Genomic DNA, 13765 nt, shown 5'->3' with positions numbered 1-13765 from the left:
AATGCTTTCCACATTAAAACCATGTGAGTGCACAGCGTCCGTTCCTCCTGTTAGGAAACTACGAGTCGGTGCCCTTGAGTCTGAAACTGGGAGAGGGAAGAAAGTTGTATTTAAGGGATTTGTTGTGGAGCAATTTAAGAGAGGAACCAAACTGAGGAATTCAGACTGTGTTTAATTCACTTTGGGGAAATGCTTAACATGGATTTGTTGTTAAACTGCTCTTAATTTGAAAGATTAGCCAGAACAAGGCAGCACAGAAGAAAACGAATATCAGGTGATTGTATTGGGCTCAGTGTCTGGTTTCAGATTCCATCTCAGACGGCCCCAAGTGTATGTCGCTGATCAACGTGAGGGTCGGGGGGGCTGGAGCCAATCCCAGCTGACATTGGGCGAGAGGCGTGGCCAACCTACAAAGACAAACAACCATTCACTCTCACATTCACACTTACGGACAATTTAGAGTCGCCCCAACTTTCTCTCAAGCTCAACTTTCACCGTTCCCTCAAATTTAAAACAAAGCTACAAACCTTCCAATTGACAAGATTTTGCCTTTTTCTTTTTGGTTGTGATGGCTTTTCCTGTGTGGAGACGTCCGTCTGCTCTGTTTGTTCAACCATGACAATTACACAGTCAGATCGGTTCCTTTACACATGACCCACAAACGTTAAGGACTACCTGGAATCACAGAACAGGTTGAATGTCATCACACAGAAGAAGGATCCATTCATCTATTCTCTATACCGCTTATCAACGTGAGGGTCGGGGGGGCTGGAGCCAATCCCGGCTGACATTGAGCGAGAGGGCGGGGCCAACATGCAAAGACAATCAACCATTCACTCTCACATTCACACTTACGAACAATTTAGAGTCGCCCCAACTTTCTCTCAACCACAGGACACGAGTTGTGAAAATCGAGTTTAAAGCTACAAACCTTCCATTGACAAGATTTTGCCTTTTTCTTTTTGGTTGTGATGGCTTTTCCTGTGTGGAGACGTCTCCTGCTCTGTTTGTTCAATCATGACAATTACACAAGTCAGATCGGTTCATTTACACATGACCCACTAACGTTCAGGACTTCTTGGAATCACAGAACAGGTTGAATGTCAGTGAGCAAACAAACGTCTGTATTTCAGAGAAGCTCCTCCAGCTGAAGTTCACCTCTGTGCAATCAGCGAATGGAATTTACCCCCCCGCCGGCTCCTCGGAGCTGCTCATAATTTTCAGGGCCTGTTTTTGCCACAAGATTTTCTTTGGCAGCAGATGTTCCTCTGCACCTCACCCGGCGTCGGGGGGGCGCGAGCGACAGAGGGCGCCGCCCATCAAAACGCCATAAGGGCCCTGCTGGCCACCAGATGAACACATGCCCAGAATTGCCTCTTCCTCCCCCCCCGCCCCCCGCCCACGCCACTTCACTTTACCATCACTCTGTGTCTCCACCACCGACGGAACAGAGGCGTTCGTTGCCACTTTTCTTTTTTAAGTTTGTGCTGACAAACCAACTTAGCAAAGCACGAGTCTCGACCCCTGGCTGACTTGATATGAATTGAGTGAGGGACAATGGCAGACGGAGGTGTGGGTACATGAATAAATCGATTAGCGCCGCACTTGACGGATGGGATTTTTAGGAGGCGCCGACGCATCAGATAATTGATTTCGCTGGGAGGACTCGCCCCGGCCGGGTTCATTCGTCTTGGTGGAAAAAAATGTGGCAGTTTCTGGGGGTCTGGGGGCTCAATTAACCAACGGCTCCAGCAGGTGGAGGTGGAGGGGGCGGGGGGGGGAGGGGTACTGCAGGTTAGACTCAGACAAACGTGAGACGGGTTGAGTTAGGCGATGATGGGGTTTTGGGGATTGCTTTGGTGGCGAGGAACAAAAGACGGGTAACGAAAACAGCCATGGAAGCTAAGGGCGCTTAAACTTGCAATACTTAACTTTGGCCACAAGGGATCACTCAATCAAAACAATAACAAAAGAGCCAGTTTGGTGACGTTGAGAGGCAGTGTGGCATCATGGGAGTTCTTGTCTTCACAACCATCTGATGAAAATGTACCTCTTGTTAATTATTACAGTTTTACCTCTATTTTCTTTATATTCCATTATCCAGCTCTTAACCTTTTAAATGTTTGATTATATATTCCTAAGTTTGAAGGAGCTTCTTTCCTGAAGACTGCTTTAATTAATGAGCCAAACTGTGTTTAATTATGAGTCGTTAAAACCAAAACCATGAGCTGAACGACACTGCAAAGTATTAACACAATGAAAGAAGAGAGAACGCCACCGGAGAGTCAGGTGTGCCACAGCATGTCTGTCCCGTGTCTCTCTCTCTCTCTCTCCCTCGGCCTCCACTCCCTCATCCTAAACATCGCAGCGGATGATTTATGAAGCGGTGTTGCTCTGTGACCTCAGAATCCGCCCCATCCATACCGCACCTGTCACCGTGCCACTGCCTGCGTGCTTACTGAAAACCAAGCCATCCGTGCAAAATGGCAATTTTCCACCCACCTAGAGAATAAAAAAAGAATCCAATCCATTCAGAGGCAATGCGAGGGGGAAACTCTGTGATATGTAGAGCAGGTGCGCGAGGGCTCGGTGCTCCGCTAACGAGGGAGCAGAGCTGCATGCACCACTGACCACAACATCTGTCGTTTGTGGGGATGCAGAGTTTGGGTTTTTTGCTTCTGCAACAAAGTGAGAGAGAGAGGGAGAAGATGATAAAGCGCTGGAGATGGATACAGATGGAAGGTGCTAGGCCTTAGTTTCAGCTTGGGGCCACAGAGTTTCCGTGGTGCAGCTCAGTATATGATGCATGAGAATCCGCCGGGAATAACACAAGAGTTCTGCTCGTCTGTCTGGGCCTGAAGGTGAAGCCCGGTCTGACCCAGTTCATCATCCCAGGTGGGGACCCTAACAAGCTCATCAGGCCTAACCAACCTGAACCCACTTCTAATTGGCAGCGTTATGATGTCCCCCGAAAGTCAGAGTGCAGGTTCCCGTGCCAGGAGTGGGATCGGCTGCCACTTCCTGCCAACAGCAGGTCACGTGACTCGCTAATGTCCCTCTGTGTAAACAAAGTCGCGAAAAGGACAAGAGGAACTTCCTACATAAGCAAAAGCAAGAGTTTGATGACCTATAGAGGGGAAACGACACACAGGAGAAGGTCAGAGCGCTGGTTCCTGTGCCAGGAGGCAGCAGCTCTGCTATGAGTTGATCCATTTTTAAAGATGATTTGAGGCAGATTTATTAGCCTGTAAATCACCAGAATCATAAATAAATAAAGATTTCCATTGTCTCCTGTAACTTGACAGTTTACATTAAACCAGACACATGGAACATTTAAATATTCCGCCAATAAAATGTCATAAACTATAAAGACAGTATTAAAGATGCAGCCAATTGACACGTCTCTATCGGTCTTTTTATCTTCGGCCTGAACCGATCATTTATTTGACTACTGTAAAAAAATGAGAAGCAATGACATTTAAGTAGATTTTTCAAGGCAAGCTCATTTCTTATGGTGAAATGCTGCCACCTACTGGTCACTATGTAGAGGTACAGTCGGTTTGGAAAGTCTTGAACTGTCCATGAATCTGAGAATTCTTGACTGAAACAGATGATTTCTTATGTCCAAGTTACCTGTTGGTCTTGGTTGTAGTTTTATTTCATGTTTAATATGTATAATTGAGAAATATCTACAACACATGACTCCACCAAAACATTTCTCTCAATGATAATTTGTTTAAAAGTGCAATGAAAGAAGCATTAAAAACATTGATATGATTTGGACCTATAAAGGACTTTTTAAAGTGTAAATACTAGACTTTGACCCATTGGAAACGATGCACTCATTAATCCTATTGAACCATCAAGTTTGAATCCCCCAGAAAAACCACATCACAGAAATTCACAACTGTTCTTCAAAACCCTTTTATCAGTTTTGCAGACAAAGATTAAAGTATTTACATGACGAATGCATTTGCACTAACAATATAAATGCAAGCTACTGTATAGAAAGATTGAGTGGAAACAAAAAAATGTAGGATGAGAATCTATTTACAAAAGAAATCAAAGAATAAACAGTAAAATCTTCTTTTAAAAGCTGCAAAGGCAGAACTACTCAAATCTTGCCGTCCCCTTCAAACCAATGGTATCAGAAAAAAGAAAAAGTCTTGAGAAGGAGCAGTCGACGCTTCGGTCGCTCATTTCTCACACAGGGTGGTGAGTCGACTCTGTAAGAGAGAGAGAGAGAGAAAATGATGAGACAAGAAGCTCCAGAGGGACACTGTGGTAGAAGTCCTGCAGACGTGATCAATAAACCGTACGTTCAGCAGTCGGATGCTCCTCATGGTGGTTTCATCCAGCAGCGACAGATCCACTGAGTCCATCTGACTGGCCAACAGCTGGACGCTCTGCTCCAACACAACACAAGACAAAGTGTCAGTGAATCAGTCCACAACAAAAAGGTCTTCACGTCCCAAAAAAGCCCAAATAAAACCCACAGGTAAAACCTCAACATAAGAAACAGGACAAATCCTAATTTCATAACTGAAAGAACACTGATGTATATCATTAGATCTGATTTTCTTGGCACTTTAATACCAATAGACAATTTATCAGTTAAATACCAACTCGTAGGACCCGGAGCCCCGAGTCCCTGTGCGCTCACCTCTCCGTTGCCGATGGGGACGTTGATGACGATGTCCTCGTTTCCTCCTGCGATGGGAGAGCCATTGACTGAAATGCTATAGACCCTCTCCTTGTGGCGAGGAACTCTCACAGCAGGGGTCTTAGGAAGCCTGAGGGGAGAGAAGAGAGCCGTGGTGAGTCATGCGAGCCCTTCGATGAGGATAATGTCTCCGGTTTAGAAAAAGCACACAAGCTACGAGAGAGTAAATTGAACAAGACGGCCAAATACAGGAGCATTTCAAATTAGCGAGAGAGCTGCTAGAACAGGTCTCCGGTGCCGATAGTGTGTGAACAATCACAACACATCTGGTCGTCCACACGAACACGTGGCTGAAAAACAAGTTTATCTCCGACCTAAGTCCTGAAAGAGTCGAGCACTAACGTTTACCTCGGGTCGAAGCGTGGCGTGATGAGGGGGGTGGCTCCCATCATCATGGAAGAATCCATCATGCTCCTGGCAGGCGTCACCAGAGGTTTCCTGCTCGATCTGAACCCACACACACATGTTAGAGTCACACACACATGGCATAATAAAGCAGGGGGGGGTGTAAAGATCAGAGAAGGATGATGTCGTACCGTCTGATGGAGGCGCCCTGCTTGCTGACGGCCAGCGCCTTCGCTCTTTTGGATGTAGTCGGGGGCTTTCTCGCTGTTTTCCCCTGATTAAGAACAACATCCCATATGTTCATTCACCAACTTGGCTCTTAACATTCAGTTGTGTTTTGTTTCTTTTGTATGTAAACGAATGAAAAACAGCCACTAACCCTCCTTGTCGTATTCGGGCTGTTTTCATCCTCTGAACTGGATTTGGCTCCAGCTTTCTTCTTGGATGCTGCAGAAAAAAATAAATAAGATTTAATTCTTCTGCAAAAATCCTCCATTTTATCCAATTAGCATCATCGATGGAACTTTGCTTTGCTTTATTATTTTCAGAACTTACGTTTCTTGACTGACTTTAGAAGGACTGCATGATCCTCCGCCACAACGCTCTCAACAACAGCAGCTTCCTTTTCTCTCTGTGAACAGACGTGAAGGAAACACTCTAATTAGTGTTGAACTCATCACAGGAAGAGACTGACTGTGTGGAGCCATGTCTGCTGACACCATCTAAACTTGTGTCTCTGTGAATCAGGAGACGTGGTCTGAAGATCATCCACTCACCTTTGAAACATCCACCTCAGGTGACTTTTGTTTCTCAGGCACTACAGAGACAGAGGTGGGGTAAATTATTTGAATTACATTACAAGGTCAGGGGTCTAGAACAGAGAGTATTCAAGATATTTGCAGCAAGAGAAATCCAAACCCATACTTGCAGATACCCTGAGACGATTCAACAATTCAAAACAGAAGAGTGCAATAACATTCAGGCCGTTTAATAAGTGTAATAAGCATTTGTGGTTATAAAAGTCATTTGGGTTTTACTCACTGCACTGCTCCATCCAGGGCATCTGCCTGATGTGCATGGGCAACTTGATCAGGGCCATGTTGTAGCTGTTGTCCACACTCTTCAGCAGCTGGTTGAGCTTCTCCTTCATTTGTCCCACTCTGGTTTTCACTAGAGAAACAGCAGGTGTTGATGTTGAGGCAGCGTCACAGAAAACACAACCCGGTAGTTTATAAAGTAAGATAAGGATAAATCGACTTGTTAGAACCCGCTGTACTGAAAGTTAGAGAAACATCAGTATCAGTTTGTGGATAACATTTGTTAACACTGCAAACTGATGTGAGGAAGCCTTGATAGAATACCTATCGGTTGATTAAATTAATGTACGACAATATTTAATATTCATCTCACATCGTTGCCCTTACATGTCAGGATCTGTCTCCCCCTCTGAGAACATCACTGACTCAATAGGAACATTAATCTGCCTTACTGTCTATTGCACTGATATTTATCTTTATACTTTAGAAAAACACGGTTTTCATAGTTGAATATGATTAAGTAGTTCAAGTAATTATTTTCCGCAATCCAGTCCATCACAGTATTTAGAGATAAAGCACATGAAGACTTTATAAAATATTACACTCGACTTAAAACTACTACTACAGTCAATACAAGTGGTTGATATTAACATGAATGAAATCAGCTAAATTGGACTTCCTCTGTGAGAATATGTGGGTTTTCATTGATAAAAACACAGCAGATATCGATGCAGATGCTTTTATAAGGTTTCAGTGTTTGTTTAAACAGCTTTAACTTTAACTGTGATGACTCGTGTGACTCTATAATATCAGTTAACTGTATATTCTCACCAAAATCATGTCACAGATCCAGCGAGTCCTTCTGACTATGGTACAGTACAAAGTTTTAAAAAATGTCATTTATCCTAATTTTTGATGAGGATTATTCAATAGCTTCACTGTAATACTGTACATTTCCTCCAAAATCACATCTTAGGTCCAAGGAGTCCTGCTGGCTATGCTACAGTACTACGTTTGGGAAAAAGTGATTGAGCATAATTTTGGGAAATATTTACAATGAATATTATCCAATAACTTCGGTCTAATACTGTATATTGTCACCAAAATCATGTCACAGATCCGGGGTCTCCTGCTGGCTATGCTACAGTACTAAGTTTGGGGAAATGTGATTTGGGGAAATATTGAAAGATGAATATTATTCAATAACTTCGGTCTAATTCTGTTTATTGTAGAGCTCTGTGGTCACCCACCCTCGCTGTCGAAGTCCTCCAGGAAAGCCTCGAGCTTCGGGCTCTTCTTCTGCTGCTTGGTGGCTTTCTTCCTCGGCGCCATGTCTGCGGAACCCGGGGGCAGAAAGTCAGTTTACACACGAGTGAACAACAACAACAACGAAACAACACAACAAGCACCGGACTCCATTGTTATCTTTATTTAAAAAACAAAAAGGAGGGGTTAGCGTTAGCGAGCTAGCCGTTGGAGCTAGCTACTTAGCATGTTCCGTAGCTTTCCCGGTAAATACATCCGCTTTCCTCGGTTGTATCACTTCCTCCTCGAGTACAAATACTTCACCAACAACTCACACTGTTGTGTTCTACCAGCGTGGTGTGTTTTGTGTGTTTTTCTTTACCTGGTTGTGTGTTTTCTGCTGCTCGGACTCTCGGTTCTTCCTTCTTCTCGGTGCAGTTTTCAAATCTACGCGCGGGGAGGGACCCACATCCCGAATCAGCCAATCAGGACGCGCGTTCTCTGTACGTCGCGGAAATAGCAGCTCTCGGCCAATCGGAAGGCGCGTTGAGGGGGCTGACGTCAGAATACCGGAAGTGGTGTTCAGAGCAACATGGTGGAAATGTGATTTCTTTCAGCAGCAGCGTAAACACAGTGTTAAAAGGCTGAAAGGAGGCGAATTAACTATGTTATTTTATCTTAAACTATAGGAACATGTTTTTAACACAATGAATAGTTTATTTTACACACTCACGTTTATTTTTTAAGTGGATTTACGTGTAAAATCGGCTCCTGAAATGTCCAAACCCGCGGTATCATCGGTCCATCAGGCGCTGAGGAAAGGCTTCAAGACTGTGGAGAGCAACCAGGCGGTGTGGAGAAGTGTGCTGGAGGAGTGCGGTCCTCTCATGGTGTCTCTGGGGAACCTGGCCGAGCAGAGCCGAGCCTTGTCCCGCATCAACATGTCCAACACGCCGCTGAGACACTTCCCTGACCTGGAGGAGAGACTGGGCTTCAAGCTGTCTCTGGCCACCGACACGGTCCTGCTCCGACTCCACGAGAAGATGTGAGTGAGTGGGAGGAACCGTGTAAACTCAGATTCAGAAAATCCATATTCGTGTGCACCTTTGTTTGCATTGTTGTTAAATCTTGTTTAGTTTGAGGTTCTATTGTTTTATTGTTTTTATTTGCTGCTTCTGCTCAGTTTTTAGATTCTAGTGTTTCTATTTCATTGCTGCTTACCGGTGACTTCTAGTTTCATTCCCTCTCATGTGCCTCATGACAATAAACCTTCTTTAATCTGGAAAATAGTGATGATGTACAGACTCTCATCACTGAAATCAGTCAGAAAATCAGTCATTAAAGCAGCCGTCAAGCAGGGTCACAGTCTGACAGAGGGAATGTGTTCAATGGACCATTACTGAAAACCAGTTCCACCCTGAGATCAAAACGTCCTATTTTAGTGATGATAGTCATTAAAATTGAATATTGATTATTGGTGTTCAACTGTAATTTTTTGGGCTTATGGCCCTTTTGGCCATTGATATATTCGACAAGTCTTATTGTCCCCAAATGAAGAAATGCTGCTGTGTGTGTTGTCCCTGTTTCATTTGCCGATGCCGCTCTTGTTATAGCATCAGATACTACTGGCACATATATCACACATAGATTCTTCATTATATTTACACACTGTTATTCTCCCATATGTCAGGTTTTGTTATAGTTTGAACATGTGAGCAGGAGATATGTTGTATCAATCCATCCATGTCTCAGCCCTTGAATCCCTTCCTCCCTCTTCCCTCAGGTCCTCGCTCCAGTCTGTCCGAGATGCCATCAGCAACCAGGTGGTTTTGGTCATCCAACTTTACGAGCAGAACACCGACAGTCTGGATGTCCTCACCGTCACCGAGCGCTCGCCGATCACCCCGTCTATCGCCGACATGCTGGAGTGGCTGCAGGATGCCGAGCGTCACTATCGGCAGCAGTATCCTTTCATGTATTTGTTTGCATTGGGTTTTATGTTTATATTTGGAGCTTTTTGTTTTTCTCCTCAACTCATGTGATCAGATTCCTTAGGAGGAAAACACTTCTTCAGATGCTGAGAGCCGATAACCTCTCTCTTATAGAGTCTGCTCCCAACAGATGGAAATCGTTAGAGTCTCCGAGTGCAGAAGACCGCATCACAGGTAACATGTCCCTGTATGATGTTGTTGATTAATGTTAATATTTCAAATCATAGATCTCATGTTCTCTTCTACTATCAATATTTTACTTACTTTATAAACTAAACAAAATATTGTTATGTGTTGGCCTTGTTGTACTGCAAAACATGTTTAGCACTGTTTTGTGCTATGAAAAAATAACAGAAGTATTTAGCATTTGAAAATACATGTTATTATATCTGGCAAGTTTGTTTTTATAGGTTAAATAACTTAAAACATTAAGTAACACCCTCACAGACCATTTTAATCAGTCCATTCACTTATGAATGTATCATGACACAAGCTGGGTTTTGTAGATGTTGCTTTTATTCACTTAGATAGTTGATCAAAGTATGCGAATTCCTATAAAACTCTAGTGCAATAAAATGGAAATTTTATTGCGAAATCCTTTTTTAAAGTGTAAAATGGAAGATTTTTCATAGTATATTGTCTTTTTGGTTATTTTCTTTACTTTAAATTACTGTTAAAAGGGTTTGGTTTTCCTGACTTAACAAACAAATGCTGTAATATTGATCTAAAGCCACTTTGAGTAACTGTTTTAGTTCAAGCTGCACTTAGACCAATGGTAGACAAAAATAATTTTCTATCACTGCCAGTGTTAGTAGTGAGGATACATAATATTAAATAAATAACGCTGAGGATTTGTCTGCGGCCTAATTATTTCTCTGTCCTCTTTCAGATTCACTTTGCAAAGTGTCCTTCTTTGTGGATTCCGAGTGAGGACAATTAAAATGAACATGAGTGGAACTCTGAGCAGCTCGGGAATTTGGAAGAGAACTTTCTAAATGTACGTGTTCAACTTGGATGGATGTTCAGATGCTTTTATCTAGTCTGATAAACCTCTCCAGATCAGTTAGAGGATGGGAAGTATCTGTGAGGATCAGACTCTAAATACCTTCAAGTAGTTCTCCAAGATGAAGGGGAGAGAAACCACACAAACCACACTCTGTGATGGCAAAAATGACCCAAAGCAAAAATATTTTTCAGAGAAATCCAACACACACAATCACACTTTACCAAACTTGTTTTATTTCACATTTCTGATATTTGCAAAACTTGGTCAAGGCTTCATGTGTCAGATGTGGAGGTAATGACATTGTCAGAGAATAAATATACGAAATCACTGCATTCTTCACAACACAGCCATCATTAAAGCCATCTTCACATTCATACTTGTTGTGTGAAATGCTGTTGATTTGACATTCAAGGCATCGGGCTCTTCTCAGGCACTACTTTAGATCACAGTGCGGTAAAAGTCAAACTTCACACAAACAGGAATGTGTTTAAATACTGGAGACAGGTTTAACCATAGAAAGAGATAAACAAACTAAACAAAATATAAACTGAATATATGATAAATATATAGATCTCGATTTGTAGCTTAAAAGTCACGGACTTCAAACCTGGGACAGGAAGTTTGGGAAAGAACCAGAGATAGAGTTTTTACCAGCGTCATCTTCCCCCCTCTCTCTTCCTATACATACTCCTTCAGGGGCAGACTGTTGGATGTGATGGGTTTCGGGGGATCCGGTGCCGAAGCGGGTGAATTAGCAAAGCTCCGGCCCATGTAGCCTCTGCGGTATCGGCCGCTCCTCTCCATGAGGGGGCAGGTGCTGCTCAACACGGCTCCGCTGATCATGAGGATGACCGCGGACGCCCAGCCCAGGTAGATGGCCTGACCCAGCTCCCGCTTGTGCATCAGGGGCACGTTGGGGTTGTAGAAATCCTGGATGACGGTGTTGGCGGTCCAGGAGACGGGAATCAAGACGCACAGGCCCGTGAGAATGAAGAGCACGCCGCCCGAGAGCGCGATGCCGGCCTTGGCCCGTCGGTCGTCCCCGGCGCAGGTGGTGCACTTCATGCCGCAGCAGGACACGGTGCAGGAGAGCCAGCCCATGAAGATGGCCAGGCACATGAGGGCTCGGGCCGCCTGGATGTCCGGCGGCAGGGCCAGCATGGAGTCGTACGTCTTGCACTGCATGTGACCGGTGCTCTGGTAGATGCAGTTCATCCAGATGCCCTCCCACTTGATCTCCGAGGTCAGGATGTTGCTGCCGATGAAGGCCGACACCTTCCACTGGGGCAAGGCCGTGACGGCGATGGCCATGATCCAGCCGGTCACCGCGCAGGTGAAGCTGATCAGCTGCATGCCAGTGTTCACCATGATGACAACAACCTCCTGGTTGTCTCACAGCTTCTCCTGAGCGATCACCGATATATTATCTGTTCTGTTTGCGGTGAGATTTTCTTCTTGTTCGCTTGTTCTTCCAAGTCCACTCCTTGGATTTACTCGTCTGTCTATTGTCTGGTCCTCGTCTCTTAAGGTCCTCGCCTCGCTCTCACTTTGTCAGCAGCCATTTCCTTCTCTTTTCCTCTTTCTCTTCAACATCTGCTCAATTCTCTGGTTTATCCAGATGTAATCGCCGGCTTTCCCTCGGAAGTCGTCCCTCCTTTTTCAAAAGGATCAGAGTCTCGCACACTTTCCCCCCTTTTGTCTTTCCACTGCTGAGTTTGAGTCAATGAATTATTGAGTAGCCAATAGCTGTGCAGCCACCTGTGACAGCCCGCAGGAGCAGGGATCAATCAGGCTTCACTTTCCAGACCTGGTGGGGAAAAGATGGATCTCAGCCAGGCTGGATTTTTTAGTGTAAGAAAGTGTTTCCTCTGCCGTCGTCTGTGGTTCGAGCCCAGGAGGCCGACTGCTGAGCTGCAGTGTATTTCAATGCCTCTCTCCTGGTTTGGTGTAGTCTTACCTACGTGGATGAGACAAATAAAAACCTGATACTTGGGTTCAAGGCCACTGATGCTGCTGTGAGTGTCTCCTGTCACCGCCAGGTTCAAAACAGTGATGCTTGATTACACAGACTAAAAACCGTCCTGGCTTTGTTACCTCGAGTCGACAGAAATCCAAGGTTTTGTCCTCCCAGAATAAATAAAGGAGATAATCCACAGGAGATGAACAATCGGCCAACCAGTCAATCCAAAAAAAAAGGTTCTTCCGGTGATTTATCTGAGGTTTCCAGAGGGAAACAACCAGCAGATCTCATCAGCCGCTGCCGCAGCCAGCTGAAGTGCGTCCTCAGTGACAATAAACACGCCGGGGTCCAAAGCCTTGACGAGGCCACTTCAGACTTCAGCAGCCGCTCGGCTTCACCCTCCCCCCCGACCGCTTCCTCTGGTATCCACGCAGCCCAAATGGGTCAATCCAGTTCCAGCAGGAGCATAAATAACAAATCAAGGCAGCGTGGTGAGACTTCTGGGCAAACGGAGCATCAGGTACCTACGCAAGCCACACTGAACCCCAGGAAACCAACACACAGGGACGCAGGAGGGAGGGGGGAGAGGGCAAAAAGAGGGTGAGACAACAAAAGGAGGGTGAGGTGGACGGAGCGGCGTCTGTAGGTGGATCAGTTCACACAAAGACAACACAGGGGGGCCTCGACAATGGGGATTACACCGCTTGTGTGGCTCCGTGCCGCACAAACTCACGCATGTTTTAAAGAAGCTTTCACAGAAATTAGCTTTCATTTGCCCTTTTTGTCCGACGCAGCACTGACAGCTTTGCAAAGTGGGGTCAGAGTTCCTCCGACAATGAGGTGGACAAGCTGAAAATCCACAGGTTAGAGCTAAAACAAAAGTCACAGGCCATTGTGTCATGACAAAACCCTGGATTTTAAAGTGTTTTGTGTTTAACCATAAATATTTGATCGCAGAACTGGCTCATTTATTATCAATGTGTGTCCAGCAGCTTTAGGAGAAACAGACTTTGTGTAACAGGAGGTTGTGACAGCAGCTCTTTGTTTCCACACGCAGAAATCTCCTTTTTTTCACCCAAGGCTTCTCCATCTGCATCACACTGAGCCGTGGTGGTGTTCCATTGTGCTGATGAATTAAATATCGAGGCATCAAGATCTCTGGCTCGGGTTTCGTGTCTTCTGTAGCCTCCGCTCTCCTTGGCAACGGTGGCCATGACAACTAGCGCAGGACACAGGAAACGGGAGAGGAGACGTTTAGAGAGGGAGGCAGAGGAAGGTGACACACAGTGGCGTCGTACTGGTACTTCTGAAAAGATAAAACCTAACAAGCGACGTCCTTTAATAGGAAATCAAATATCCTATCAAATTAAACATGTCAATATAAATATATTAAAATGATTTCTCTCATCCGTTTGTGTTTGTGAAACTTTGTCAATAACCCCTGGTGGTTTGACAAAG

General features: G+C 44.8%; 3 protein-coding genes across 3 annotated transcripts; 1 reads left to right on the top strand and 2 right to left on the bottom strand.

Annotated features, from left to right (window-relative positions):
* Positions 1-3960: 3960 nt before the first annotated feature.
* Positions 3961-7790, bottom strand: cdca8 (cell division cycle associated 8). Its single transcript, XM_061093249.1, has 11 exons — positions 7733-7790; positions 7356-7439; positions 6110-6238; positions 5845-5885; positions 5624-5699; positions 5448-5515; positions 5260-5342; positions 5072-5170; positions 4664-4793; positions 4320-4406; positions 3961-4226 (listed from the first exon to the last, which is right to left on the bottom strand). Exons 2-11 carry the CDS (start codon positions 7435-7437, stop codon positions 4197-4199), a joined length of 825 nt encoding a protein of 274 aa, XP_060949232.1. The 5' UTR covers positions 7438-7439; positions 7733-7790; the 3' UTR covers positions 3961-4196.
* Positions 7791-7940: 150 nt separating this feature from the next.
* On the top strand, positions 7941-10481 carry airim (AFG2 interacting ribosome maturation factor). Its single transcript, XM_061093251.1, has 4 exons — positions 7941-8395; positions 9134-9313; positions 9397-9515; positions 10231-10481. Exons 1-4 carry the CDS (start codon positions 8127-8129, stop codon positions 10269-10271), a joined length of 609 nt encoding a protein of 202 aa, XP_060949234.1. The 5' UTR covers positions 7941-8126; the 3' UTR covers positions 10272-10481.
* Positions 10482-11025: 544 nt separating this feature from the next.
* cldn35 (claudin 35) lies at positions 11026-11715 on the bottom strand. The gene has a single exon (XM_061093250.1). The coding sequence runs from the start codon at positions 11713-11715 to the stop codon at positions 11026-11028; it is 690 nt and encodes a 229-aa protein (XP_060949233.1).
* Positions 11716-13765: the final 2050 nt, after the last annotated feature.

Source organism: Limanda limanda, chromosome 19, assembly GCF_963576545.1.
Source record: "Limanda limanda chromosome 19, fLimLim1.1, whole genome shotgun sequence".
Classification (NCBI taxonomy): Eukaryota; Metazoa; Chordata; class Actinopteri; order Pleuronectiformes; family Pleuronectidae; genus Limanda; species Limanda limanda.
Note: the sequence above shows the minus strand (reverse complement) of the source record. Positions and strands in the feature narration are given on the sequence as shown.